The 13715-nt window shown below is 44.9% G+C and overlaps 1 protein-coding gene across 1 annotated transcript; it reads left to right on the top strand.

The window, feature by feature from the left end:
* Positions 797–12122, top strand: C1H21orf140 (chromosome 1 C21orf140 homolog). The gene is made up of 2 exons (XM_021405012.1): positions 797–900; positions 4791–12122. Exon 2 carries the CDS (start codon positions 11106–11108, stop codon positions 11991–11993), a length of 888 nt encoding a protein of 295 aa, XP_021260687.1. The 5' UTR covers positions 797–900; positions 4791–11105; the 3' UTR covers positions 11994–12122.

Below are 13715 nucleotides of genomic sequence, written 5' to 3'. Positions count from 1 at the left end.
AAGTGTCTTCAGTTTTGTTCTGGTTGCACAAAGCAACCCCATGACAGCAGCCTGTGGCTCCCATCACAAAGCCTGAATTAAATCAGCAATGTTGCAAGCCATGGCTGGTGTTGTATGTTGATCTTAGAGGGGGACTTAATTGCGAAGGGGTATAACTCGTGCTGTTTTGCCATGTGGAGGGTGGATGAACGGAACAAAACACCCCTGCCCAGCTGGCAGAACAGGATATAAGAGGTTGTGGCAGGAGGATACAAGATGAAAGATAGCAAGGTTGCTTCATCCAGCATCCTCTTTCCTATTCCTGTCTACTTTCTTTCCCCATCCTTTCACCAGGAGGGTAGAGCAGGAAGAGCAGGGACGTAGGTGTGCACTGCAAGCAGACATAACTGCCCAGCCTCTTCCCTCTGGCATGGTGAGGTGGCATCAGCTGAACACATTTGGGGGGAGCAGGTACAGAGCTGTTTTCTTTCCCCCTCCTGTCAGATTTTAAAATGACAGACCTATGGCAAATAACCAAAAATCACCCAGACCCACATCTGTGCTTACACAGGCTCTGTCCAGCAGCAAGCACCTGCCTGAAGTAGTTTTCACGCTTTACTGTGCCCCTTACTGAGACAACTGAGTCGTGGTCAACATTACCCTCACTCTGCAAGATGAGGTACACAGCCACATGCCTTGAGTCCCCATGTCCTACAAGCCTCATATGCACGCAGTATCCTGTTACCACATTACTTTGTTGACACTCCCTCATGCATAATGTGTCTGTGATTACTTGCCAGAGGCAAGAAGCAGAAGCCACTCCTCTCCTCTGCTCCTTAAATAGTTAAATGCTTTGGTCAGCTGGGAGCAAGCCTGACAGCTGGAAGAGGTGCTGATCCCAGGACTGAGCCAAGGCTGCATGTAAGTAAGCTGTTTGGGCAAGTACAATGTTTCATAGATGTTGTTTTGACTTCCCCTATGTAGTAATAAATAGGCACTGTTTCAAATTCAATTTTTCCAATATTTTGGAAACACTCACTGGATCTTTTTTCCCCTAAAACTCTGTCCTCTTGAAAACAGCTATGTTTATCACTCAAGCTACTGGTCATTTTTAGAAAAATTTTTGAAAATTAGCTAGATATGGCAGAATGCATGCAGCTCAGACAGTGTTTTTATATCTTCCTGTGTGTTTGTGTGCGTGGGGAAAGGAGAAGTGTAAGCACATGTATGTGTATATGCATTTTTGTGCATGGATTTATGCCTACTTATGAGACAGGTGACAGAAGCATATATTTATGGTTGATACGTGTGGAACACAACCTTCCATATAGATAGAAAATGGTCAAAATGAAAAATAATGCAGCCTTTAAGGTGTGAAAAAGCAGTGGAGAGGGGACTGGATAGAAAGGGAATTAATCCCACCACGGAAAGAAAGGCAGATTTCTAACCTCATGCCTAATTCAAGGATGGGAAGGAGATATAGATGTTTGAGGTCTCGAGGAGCGCTGATGCACAGAGGCTTAAAGGGTACATGGGTCTGCAGACCGGGGACACACAGCCCTGTTTGTACAAAAGCACAAGATCTGTTTTCTCTCTCCTAGAGGCCTGGTGTGGCACAACCACAGACACGAATCCATCACCACCAAAGGCAGATCCTGCTCTAGTTTTCCTCTTTCTTATTTTCGAGTGAATACTCAAGTTGTTTTTCTGTGGTGCTGCAGTTGTGCTTGGCCCTCATTGTTTTCTGGTTAAAAAACTCCACTGTGCCTTGTGCTTGGCCTGGGTGGAATTTGGTGGCCATTAAAGTGTGCGGGCAACACTCTGCCCTTTCAACTCGTTATGTCATTTGTCTCAGGCCTCTCATTATTGTTTTCTGTGAATTGGTTCCTGTCGTGTTGTTTTATTCTGTTGTATTTTGTACAGGAGGAAAAAACAATACAACACACAAATGCATCCCTGCACAAGTTTTCTGTACATGCAGGATTTTACTGTGCTGAGGTGGCACATGGCTGAGTGATACCCTTCCTTGCAGACATTTTAAGTGCCAGTCCAATGTTTAATCAGCTTCATTTCTTTAGAGCACAAAGCACTGTATTCTTGGGCGCCACAGTACAAATAGGACATAAAACTATTAGAGTGTCCAAAGGAGGGCTGCAAAGATGGGGAAGGGTCTGAGGGCGAGGTGTGTGAGGAGCAGCTGAGGCCCCTCAGTGTGTCCAGAGCCCAGAGCAGAGCATGCTGAGGGGAGGCCTCATGGCGGCTGCAGCTTCTCACAGGGAGCGGAGGGGCAGCGCTGAGCTCTGCTTTCTGGTGACAGCAACAGAACCCAAGCGTGCTAGAGTTCAAGATGTGTCTGATTTTTGGATGGTGCTGTGTGGAACCAGAAGTTGGACTCAATCTTTATGGGTCCCTTCCAGCTCAGGATATTCTATAATTCTTTATGATTCTTTAGAAAATAGTGTCTGAGGAACTGTGTGGGAAAACACTGTGCTTTGTTCTAAATTCTTGAAACCCCGAAATTTGTGCTCATCAGTAAAGGACTGATCCTGCTCCAGAGGTGACAGGAGTCATGGGAGCCAAGAGTCCGGGCTGTGGTCATAGAGAGTCCCTCTGTCAAGCAGAGGAAGGGCCATTGGTACAGCCCTGAGCTTGGTCCTCCACAGGTGTTGCAGCTCACCATGGCATTAGCCACAAAACCAAGGGCAGCTGGCATAGCAGGATAGGCTGAAGAGGCAGATAATTGATATGTGGGATTTGGGAATAACAGAGAAAATCTTATTAGAAGGTCAACTGACTTTCAGTACATCATTTTTAGAGTAAAACTTCTAGCTACAGTTGAGACACAGATCACTTTTCTTCACATCATGCCCTTGTTCCCATTCTGGAAGGCGAAGTCCAGGACACTTTTCACTTCTCATAAGCTTTATGATCATCGATTTCTACGACAGCCAAGCAGATGTAGTTAGGTTGGGCTGGGGCAGAGAGGAGTTTTGTAATCTATGGGAGTATTCTGTCATGAATCTTGGCTTTCTGTGTTTCTGTGTGGGCTGAAAAATCCTGATCAGCTAAAGGTTGTGCTCTATCTGAGCTCTGTGGTCCCAAATATCCACTTCTGTTGCAGTTCCTGATGTTCCCTGGCCACATCTCCATTTTCCACCCTGCAGTGGTAAAACTCCACCTGCCTCCGCAAACGGGTCCCATGTAAACTTTTTGCTCAGCTCACGGAGCCGCCCGCAGTGGTTATTTGGCTATTAATAGATTCCGGGCAGAGCAGTCACCTCCCAACCAGCATAGTAAACACCTTCATTAGAAGATAATACTTGCAAGAAGGAGGAAACCTAACCAGGAATAGCTATTTTAATCATCCAGGATGTTCAGGCAATTTGAAACACCCAGTCAGTTCTTCAGCACTCAGGTGACCGGCTCATCCTAGCCGGATGGAGAGGAAATGCCTTCCTTCCTTGAGTCAGTTGCACTGACCATCCCAGTACAAGGCACAAGGAGAAATGGTCCATTGCTACCAGGATGAGAAAGGAAAGGATGCTGCCATCTGGGAACCCAGGCCATGAGTTTTTCCATGGGTAACACTCTGGAGTTCATCAGAGAATTTTCAGAGGTTTTTATTCTGTTATTCACATCCAGCTCTTTAAATGATTGAATGAGATTTATGGAAGTGGTCCAGCCTTCACGTGTTGTAAATCCTCAGAGTTCTTGGGTTGCATCGTCAGTTTGTACAGACCCTTTGCAACAGAAAGGCTACTAAGGTTAACCAGTACCGGCTGCGAAGTAATGGAAACAGAAGTAAGGAAAATAAATTACATAAAATTAGTGGAAGTTACATATTCAGGATAAAACTCTTGGCTTCTATTTACAGCAGGGCAAAACCTTATGGGCAGATTTTCACAAAGCTTTTCTAAGATTAGCATATACTTCTCAAGGAAGGGGATTTCAGAGAACTCAAAATTACACACTGATTTGTATCAAAATTGGAAAATTGTTGCTGAAAAAAGAACTGAAAAGGAAAGAAAAGAAAAAGGGAAGGAAAAAAAGGAAAGAAAAGAAAAGCCCATTATTTGGATGCGGTATTGAAAGGTAGAGTCAAAGTTTTAGACTTTTGAAAATAGAATGTCTTCATGGTTTGCATGGAGGCACTATGTTAAGTCATTCTTGTGCTGCAAATCACTTCTAAGAAGCTTGTAAAGAAGTCAGCCCCATGAAATGTAATTTGGCAGGAAATTATTTATCTCTCAAGTTTTCTTTTCAGCAAGATAACAAACTTATATCCGCTTGGTTTTATTTAGTTCCTTGCAACAGCTCTTTTTCAGTTCAGTTTCTTTTATTGAGGATGATTTAATGTCTCTCTACTTGTGAGCCAGTGCTCTAACACCAGTACTGGCCTCCTCTCACCTCAGTGGCAATGTTGTTTGCATTAACGGTGGTACCTAAGAGTGAGTCATCCTGTTTCTCCTGAGGTAGTCACTGGAATTGATAGTCTTACTCCTGACTCCTGGTTTTGATGCTACATCAGTAGCAGCACAAAATCAGCATACAGGAGTAGCACGTGCCCGTGTATGTGCAGGCACGTCTTTCATGCAGGGGACAACAGTGCTTAATTCTCTTGATTCCTATGTTAACTTCCCATTGACTTTCACAGTAGCTCTGAGCATGCAAGCTGTGCGGCTAGTAGATATCTGAATGCAGATAGTTACACAACAGAGGAGGGGAACAATGTGCAAGACCTGTGCTTGAAGACACAAAGGTCAGGAGTGCTTTAACCAGCTGATTTGGTTCTTTTGTTCTGTTTTGTTTAGATTTGCAGCCGGAGTGGGAAGGGAAAATGACTTTCAGCAACCACACAAATGGCAGTTCGATCATGCCGAAATTATTCCATATGTATGTGGAACAAAAGAAGACCCTTCGGTTCAACAACCACAGCAACCCAGCCTTGGAGATGCAGGAGGAGATAATGGCGTCTTTCTATATCCTCATCATTGTTGGATTTTTTGGCTTTCTTCTGTTTGTCATGATGCTCAGCAACATTGTTTCCAGCAAGCCTGAAAACTACATTGACTATCTCTATTCTGGGAAGTTTAATCCTCAGAGAAGCAAGGTGGAGCTTTCAGGAAAGGAGAGCAAAGACACTTTTGTTATCATCAACAGCACTGCCCTAATGGATCTGCAAAAGCAGGACATCAAGTATATCACTGGGCTGGAGGCACTGAGCACAGATGCAGTTCTGAGGAACGTATGAAACTTTTTTATTATTACTATTCTGTTGTGTGTAAGGAGCTCCAATAGGGATATTTTTTCATTTATGAAAGTGAGAAAGGAGAAGCTGTGCCATTACAGATGCAGACTGGTCATGCTTCCTGTGTGAAAACTGTGAAGGTTCCCAAGCACAACGAGCAACTTGTGCTATTTCAGTCCTGGGCCTTTGGAGGACAAGCTAGGAATCAAGTCCTTACTGGCCTACCTCCTTCATGGCTGCATTTATCATGTGCTTTTATTGCTTCCCTCTCAGGAGAATGGAAGACTGTTGCTTCAAGCAGGGCATTTTTTCTAGTTGGGGCATTGCTGTTGCACCTGTTTGCTGTTATTAAGGATTTATTTATTTGGGAGGTCGGAGCTATCAGTGAGCCCAGTGGGTGTGCGCTCTGCAAGCAGAGAGAGCAGCAACAGCCTCTGCATCTGCCCTCACCACCATGCTGGGCACCCCTGGAGGCCAGGCCCATGGCCATCCTTCCCAGGAGGGAGGTTACATTGAGAGCCTGGAGGCACACACAATACTTGAACTTGCTTGCTTGGCAGGCTTGGTCTGCAGTGGGTTTTTGACACTGGTCATGCATTTCTCAGCAGCCCTCCTCCTTCACATTGAACCTTTCCCATAGCCCAGGACAGTGAGGTGGTCCAAGACGTGCTGATGTCTCCCCAGGGTCTCTCACAGGACTTACATGTCCACCATTGGGACTGAAGAGCCAAGCCTTAGGGCCGTGCTGCTGTTGCATCAGTAATCCCAGACTTATTCCTTCAGGCTAGTGCTAATCCCTTCAACATGAAATCCCACAAGCCCCCAGCCTCTGCTGCTTCCTGTTGTGGTAGCCAGTAAGCAGGAATGTGGCATGGCAGCTTGGGGGTGCTTTCTGCCTTGATGCTGTGCACCAAGCCTCAGCAGACACACGAAGGAGCAGTTTGCTCAGGGGTGTTCATCCCAAGTCCTGCAGAGCCCTGGCACACAGGTGCTGAGGACAGTAGCTTTGGGGAGGCACTCATCAGCAGTGGACTTCAGCTTGCTATTATTGGTCCGTGCATTCATTGGAAAAGTCTCTGAAGTCTGGAAATTATTGGTGCAAGTACTCTGAGAACATGAGGGCATTTTGAAGCAAAAATCCTATGAAGTCCTTTAAAACTATGTGCCTGTGGGGTGATGTTGCCTGTTGCACTCAGACACCTTTGTGTTTCTATGTGTTTTCACATTTTGTTATTGATAGGAAGAAAGTTCTCAACGATTTGGTACTCTAAAAAGCATTCCTTCCCTTTTCTCCTCTAATTTTTCTTAAACAGGCTGTTACTAAATCCAAAGCTTTCTGTTTTGCTATTTTTTTTTTTAATTTATCATTTTCTGCCATAATGTACTGTTATTATTGTGAGTTTTCACCACTTTTTATCTGGAAATGATTTACTTCGTGTGGCCCATATCCTTAAAGGGAATTTCCACAGCCTGGTGTTGCAAGACATGTTTCTAGGCTGATACTTCCAGCTGGTAGCCAAGATGAAACCCATACCGCTCTCTTGGCTTTCCACGCTTCTTGCTTGAATTCCAGAGATTCAGCTTTCCAACACAGACATCTCCTTTTTCGGCCAGGTGCATATTCCACAGACACTGTCTCCAGCAGAGGCCAGTTAGGCAATTCTGTCAGTTTGGGATCCCGTTACCTTTGGCTTCATCACTGCATCTGGTTTAATAACTGTGTGCTTTGAACCATAATCCACTATTTATGCTCACTGCTCCTGACTGCACTCAGTAGCCGTGCTCCCATTACTGCAGCTCAGCTATTCAGGTCTTAAAAATGAGAGGTGTTTTGAAGGTGGAAAAAACACTTGCAGTTCCAGATTTGTTCCTACTACTCAGCATGGGTGTTTTTCACGAGAAGGCAAATATTGCAGTCCATTTTGAAGAAAGATAAATAGCTGGCTGCTGCCAGCACTGAGAAGAGACTTTAGCCTGGCTTCTTGCAGCAGTGACAATTTCTCCTGCGTTGTAGACTCGATTTATCTATTTTCCAGTCATGCAACAGTGTCAGCAAGCAGAGTCAAATCTCTTTTTCCATGAGTGTTTGATATAAGCTTTAGACATCCTCCTTCAGCAGTGGCCTCTGCTTTTCTTGACAGGCTGATGCAAGGGAAGCACCAGTCTAGAGGGTGAACTCCAACTCGCTATTTGCCTCTCTGCAAACTCACCTTCTGAAAACTGATTTATTGCTAATGTATGGCTGAAGTCATGATTGATATCCCCTTGGGTCTCCCCTTGGGGAGAGCCTGTTCCTGCTCACATCGATAATCTGTTCTTGCCATCTGGGCATGCAGGAGAGGTGGGCCTTTCCCCAACCCATGCTCTCCATGCAACAGGGTCTCTACACTGCATACTGAGCACTTGACTCAGACTGAGCATTGGTAGTGGATCCAGTGTCTCTGTCTCCTTTCCAGATTGATGCACACTTATCACCTCTATGCCAGCTCCATGCTGGGGTGAGATCCCAAGTGTGATCCTCCCATTCTCTACTCTGTGAAGGAAACCTCTCCATGAAGGATGAGTGGGAGCTGGTGCTCCGCTGGGTTTCTTCCATCTGGATGCCTGTGGGACTAGGACCTTGAAGTGCCAGCTGAGTGCAGCTTCAGTCTCTGTGCTGAGGGAGCTTGTGCATCACCAGTGACCCAGGACATTCTCATGAGCTGCTGGCAGCTAGTCTTCCCAAATTGTTTGAGTAGTGGTGAGTCAGTAAGGATGGAGTGCCCTCCCTTTGGTCTGACTGAGAAGGGGCAGCACATTCCCTTCTGCCTGGTGCTCCTGGAGGGTTTGTAAGGCAGCTACAAATAGTGTCCCGCCTTGCTGAGCTCTTCTGTTCTTCATCTTGGTGGTCAAGTGCCACTGGGCACACTTTTCCTTCCCTTTTCCCTTCCCTACTTCAGGGACATGCAAACATGTACATTCTATTTCAGCCACATCTGCTAAAGAATTTCAGCTCCCCAAAATATCCCATTCCTACACATTCTGGGCAATAGAGGGAGCTGTGTCTCTGATGCCACCAGTGGAAATGTGCTAAGCTCAACCTTCGTGGAGAATCCCTAACGCAGGAAACCAAATTTCATCAGTTTTCACAAGATGCCTCACGGATCTTTGTGGGAATCCTCCAGCAGTTGCACTAATTCTGTTCTGAGAAATTTGGCACTGTTACTTGAGATATTGGCTCAGTTTATTTTCTGAAGTTTCCACATTTTTCTGTGTTTCCACCCTTGGGCCGTCTTTGATTTTGGCAAGTGCTTCTCTTATTGGTTCCATCAAGGATCCAGAGCTAAAATTACATACTTATGGAAATTCGCTTTTGATATCAGAAGTATTGCTTTGGTGTAAGACTTTGGTTGGTGTTCAGTATGTCATCAGACAGTCAGGAGTGAAAATAGATTATTTAAATTGGGCATGGCATTTTTTAGAAAAAAATACTGGGAAAAAAACACAACACAGATTTCCTGTAGAATAATACTCTCGAGAATTAGTTTTAAAAAGATCAATCTTACATGACATTTTATTTAGATAAAAATAAAATATTAAATTTCAAATTTAGCAACTTAATTTCAGCTGCTACTCTTAATATAAAATAGCAGCAGAAACACCCACTGTTTGCCTAACATCATACTCACCGTTGTTTGTATTTCATTATGTTCCATATTTCATTATGTTTTTATTCTGGATTTTAAAATAAAAGATTTGTGATGATTTTTAACTTGTGTAAATGTGGTAGCTGGTAACCGAATTATGTAATTACTACTGAAATTGGTAATTGGTATGTAACTGATAATTGGTATCCTAATTGCTTTGTTAATAGAGACTTCGTCTGTGGGTAATTGGTAAATTTGTCATTTTGCTAAGCGGAACAATTGAGCTCTGTACCGCACCCAGAAAGGGCATGAAGAGAGGTGAGGCCTCTGCCTTCTTTGTATGGGGAGCAGGAGGCTGCTGAGGCTGGACACCCCGTGAAACACTCCGCGTGGCGCTGACCCCACAGAGATGTGGGTTTGTGTCTTAGACTACTGCCTTCTGTATGCTGCCCAAGTGTTTTTAATAATATTGAGATGCTGGGACCGTGAATAATTGTTTTTTTGAGAAGGTTAGTGAATGGGTTTCTGTTATATACATGACGGGAACAGAGGAGAACCCAGTTCTCAAATAATTCCTCTGAACAGGAGGTGGGAGCAGTTCATCACTCCTGTCTCACTAAATGTCAGCAGCTAGCACTATTATTAGTATTATTTTAGCCACTAAGGCTCAGACCAGTTTGTGAGGGCTGATGGAAGCAGGGCTCAACAGAGTCACAGGCACAATGGTGCCACCTGACAGGCTGGGAGGGACGCAGTGTCCTTCTGGGACAGCACCAAAAGGCAGAGGCACAGATCTTGTCTGTGCTTAAGGTCTCATAAGCAGAAAGGCTGGTTTGTGCCTCCTTCATCCATCTTGCTAAGTCATTTCATTGTCACATGAAAGCAAAAATAGCCTTTGTCCCTTAGCTTTTGACCTGATGCTGCAAAAATACTAGAGCCTGGAGAGTTAGAGGAACACTTTCAGGACTGTTCACTGTAGGGAGCCTAAACTGAGGAAGATCAAACCCAAATTTCCCAAGCAACTGCAGTTATACCTACATGTGTGGTCCAGTTGAGAGGAGGACCATGCTTTTCAAACAAGCCTTCTGATGGCTGCAGCTGTCCTTTGCTTTGCATCAGGGAGCAGCCTCAGAGCATGCAAATCAGCTGGGCACCACAGCTTTCATTTCCTGGGGAGCCCATTGGGGACAGCAGCAGGCTGCTGCTTCTTGCCACCGTCTGAAGTTGGGACAGGCCTCAGAGGGATGAGGTGGGCATTGTGGGAGAGCCTGGCACCGCCTGGAGGCCTAAGGGACAAGCTTGGAGAGGGAGGAGAGAGGAGAGGAGAATTACTTCACTGTGGCCCCTGGGGATTCTGTCCAGATGCTACCACAATTACTCCCCTGCCCTGTTTCCTGCTGCTATCTACTGACAATCAGAAGGTAGTTAAAAAGCAAGAGAAACAAAAGGGACACACCCTTTTTTTGTGCCTGTCTCAAGGATGGCAGGTTCCAACTTATTCACAATTTAGTAAATCCTCCCTGGAGATGACAGAAGGAAAGGACACCTTCAATTTAGGCAACAAGGGACGTGATCTGCAGTTCCAGTGGGTGTCATGGATGGGTCATAGGCACAAAAGAAAATTACAGAATGGTATTTCTTAGCAGACAGTTGTTTCAACACTTAACACTCATCTTCTCAGCAGAGGTCCCTAAATCAACATACAGGCCTCTGAATGTGTGCATTTCAAAACTCACAAGAAACCAATAATTCCAATAGGACTTGTGTCAGCTTACATGCCTGATTCATTAAGAGAAAGTTATATCACAGTGTGAAATACTAATAACGATGGATCAGTATTATTCTGTGGTGTATTCTCATGTGAATATGAATTGTAGATCAAGCAGGTTTTTCATATGTTTACAGTCTGAAGTTGCCATAATTTTGCATCTGATTAACAGTTAAGTCATACGTGCTTCTTTCTGGGGGCAAACCCCTCATCTTTGTTGTGGTTGAACCCAGCAGGCAGCTGAACACCACACAGCCATTTGCTCACTCCCCACCTTCGTGCACCAAATGAGAAGGTGAAAAGACTCTAAAAACCAGGTTAGTTCTAAAAATACATCACCCTAAAGAGGTGTCTGAGGCTTCACTAATTTCTTCCCCCTCCAAGGCCTGAAGGAGGGCAGGTTGAACGTGGTGGACCTCCCACGGGTGGCTGCAATGTTGGGCTCCAGGCACCCAATGTCCCTCACATACAAGACAGTGGCCTTATGATCAACCACCTGGAAGCCCCAGAGATGCTGCTGGATGGGTGTGACATTGCAGGCACCACCAGGGCAACCACACACATTGTGAGCTCAGCAGCTTCCAACTCCTGTATCCCTTTAGAAGCCAACATGCAGCGTTTTGCAAATCGGCTTCTCAGGCACGTAATTCCTAGTGGCTGCTTTGATGATGCTTCAAAGACACAGTGCTTGCACTATTTAAAAGCTCTGAGGGCACTGCAGCGTGATGGTTTCAACACTATCTTTTTAGGGGAAACAGATATTCCAGAAAGTCTTATAACAGGAGAAAAAGTAGCTGAGGAGGCCAGCCTACGCTGGCCAGCGTGGACACTTGTTCATGCTGGCAGCAGCCAAGGCTGGGTGCCGTGGAGGTACAAACTGCTGTTAAGAAATGAACTGCCCACTCAAAAACAGAATGGTGTCTTTCAGGAATTGTGTGATTCTCTAACCATGTCCTACGGGAAATGCATAATTGTGACAAGAGATAAAAGGCAGCTGACAGGTGTAGGCGCAAAGAACAGCAAGGAGCAGGAGATGGGATTGCTGCCTTCAGTCCCACCAGTGATCTACGTGTCCAGCATCAAGTGTTGCCCTGAGACTGCTAGAGCCAATGGCCATGAGCTTCTTGTTGTGCCTTCATCTTACAACTGCCTCTACCCAATGGATGTTGACTGGTCTTCTCTGAAATGGTTTATTATAAACAACAGGAAGGACTTTGCCCTGAGGTCTGTTGAGAATACCCACTCCTATAGATGTATCCTCTTCAACGACCTGATTATTAAAGGAATGGAGAAGATGACCCCAAACAAATGGAAGATAGCAATTAACAAAGTGAAGAAATGGGAAAACTACTACCTTGACTCATTTTCTTAAATGGTTCTTCCTATCTTCAGGCCTCAGATGTGCTTTGATAGTGGTTCCTGCTCTGTAGAGCCCTTTTGTTGAAAGGATATAAGCTTTAAAAACAATGTTAATTGTACTAATAAAAGAGATCATTTTAAATCTGAATGTCACATTCCAAATGTTTTCCAGGACAAGGCTGATACGTGCTACACTTGCACCAGGAAGGGACAGTTAATTTGTCTTATTGCAAAAAATCACAGAATCATAGAACCGTTAAGGTTGGAAAAGATCTCTAAAATCACCTAGTCCAACTGTCAGCACAACTCCACCATGCCCACTGACCATGTCCCTCAGTGCCACATCCACACGGCTCTTGAACACCTCCAGGGACGGTGACTGTTCCAGTGCCTCACCACTCCTTCTGAGAAGAAATCATTCCTAACATTCAACCTGAACATCCTCTGGTGCAACTTGAGGCCATTCCCTCTTGTCCTATCACTGTTACCTGGGAGAAGACGCTGACCCCCACCTCACCACAGCCTCCTTTCAGGTGGTTGTAGAGAGTGAAGAGGTCTCCCCTGAGCCTCCTCTTCTCCAGACTGAACAACCGCAGTTCCCTCAGCCGCTCCCCATCAGACTTGTGCTCCAGACCCCTCACAGTTTCGTTGCCCTTCTCTGGACACGCTCCAGGGCCTCGATGTCTTTCTTGTAGTGAAGGGCCCAAAACTGAACCCAGTACCCAAGGTGTGGCCTCTCCAGAGCTGAGTACAGGGGTATGATCACCTCCCTGCTCCTGCTGACTGCACTATTTCTGACACAAGCCACGATGCCACCGGTTTCCTTGTCCTCTGGGGCACACTGCTGGCTCATGTTCAGACAGCTGTCAGCTAACACCCCCAGATCCTTTTCCTCCATGAAAATGGGCAAAAGCACGCCTAAGGCCCAGTTTAGCTGCCTTCTGGATACATATCCTCTGTCATAGGAATCATAAGACAATGTCACAGATTAAATCTCCTCCATTCTGAGAAAGTTTATGCTGCAAAATTAATTCTGCAGGTCAGACTCATCTTTGACACATATGGAAGAGTTGCTCCTGAGCAGAGTATATGCTGGACTGCAACTGAGCCAGAGACCACAGATTAGAGAAGGTTTATGAGACTTTCCCATAATACAGACATTCACCTGTTATCAGCTCATTAATTCATTATGTCTGGTGCCTTGCTTCTGACAACACTCTGCAATAAACATTCCAGCGACACGTAATCTTTTTTAAAAGGGAAGTTCCTTTCTGAAGCCTAACAATCAGTAGTTGGTTCAGGCTTTAAAGGATGAAGAGCTCAGTCTCTCAGGATAAAATATGGCATTCATCACTGGAGATTCTCCTTACTGCTGACATCAGTTCACTCTTGTTTGAATCCCGTTAGGCACTGAGATACAATGATTTCTTGCAGATTTGAGTTCAAAAGTTTATTTGAGTGATGCAAAGTCATGTTTTAAATGTGTTGCTTTTCAAGGTCATGGAACACTTTCTTGTTTCTGTAAAGTAGCTCCTGATTTACTTTCTCCACGTAGTCCATTACTTTGTATGTATTTATTTTGTACTTTTAAGACAGAAGATGAAAACCATGAAAACATGAAAGAAATGTTATGATTCACAGGTTCATTAAAACACTTCAATACACTGAGGGAAATCTGTGCTGTTTTTCTCCTGTGTGTGGAAACCATCTAAATTGTCATTTTTGAGCACTGTAA

The sequence above is a fragment of the Numida meleagris genome, chromosome 1 (genome assembly GCF_002078875.1).
Source record: "Numida meleagris isolate 19003 breed g44 Domestic line chromosome 1, NumMel1.0, whole genome shotgun sequence".
In the NCBI taxonomy this organism is placed as follows: Eukaryota; Metazoa; Chordata; class Aves; order Galliformes; family Numididae; genus Numida; species Numida meleagris.
The sequence above is the reverse complement of the archived record's forward strand: the minus strand, read 5'-3'. Positions and strand labels throughout refer to the sequence as shown.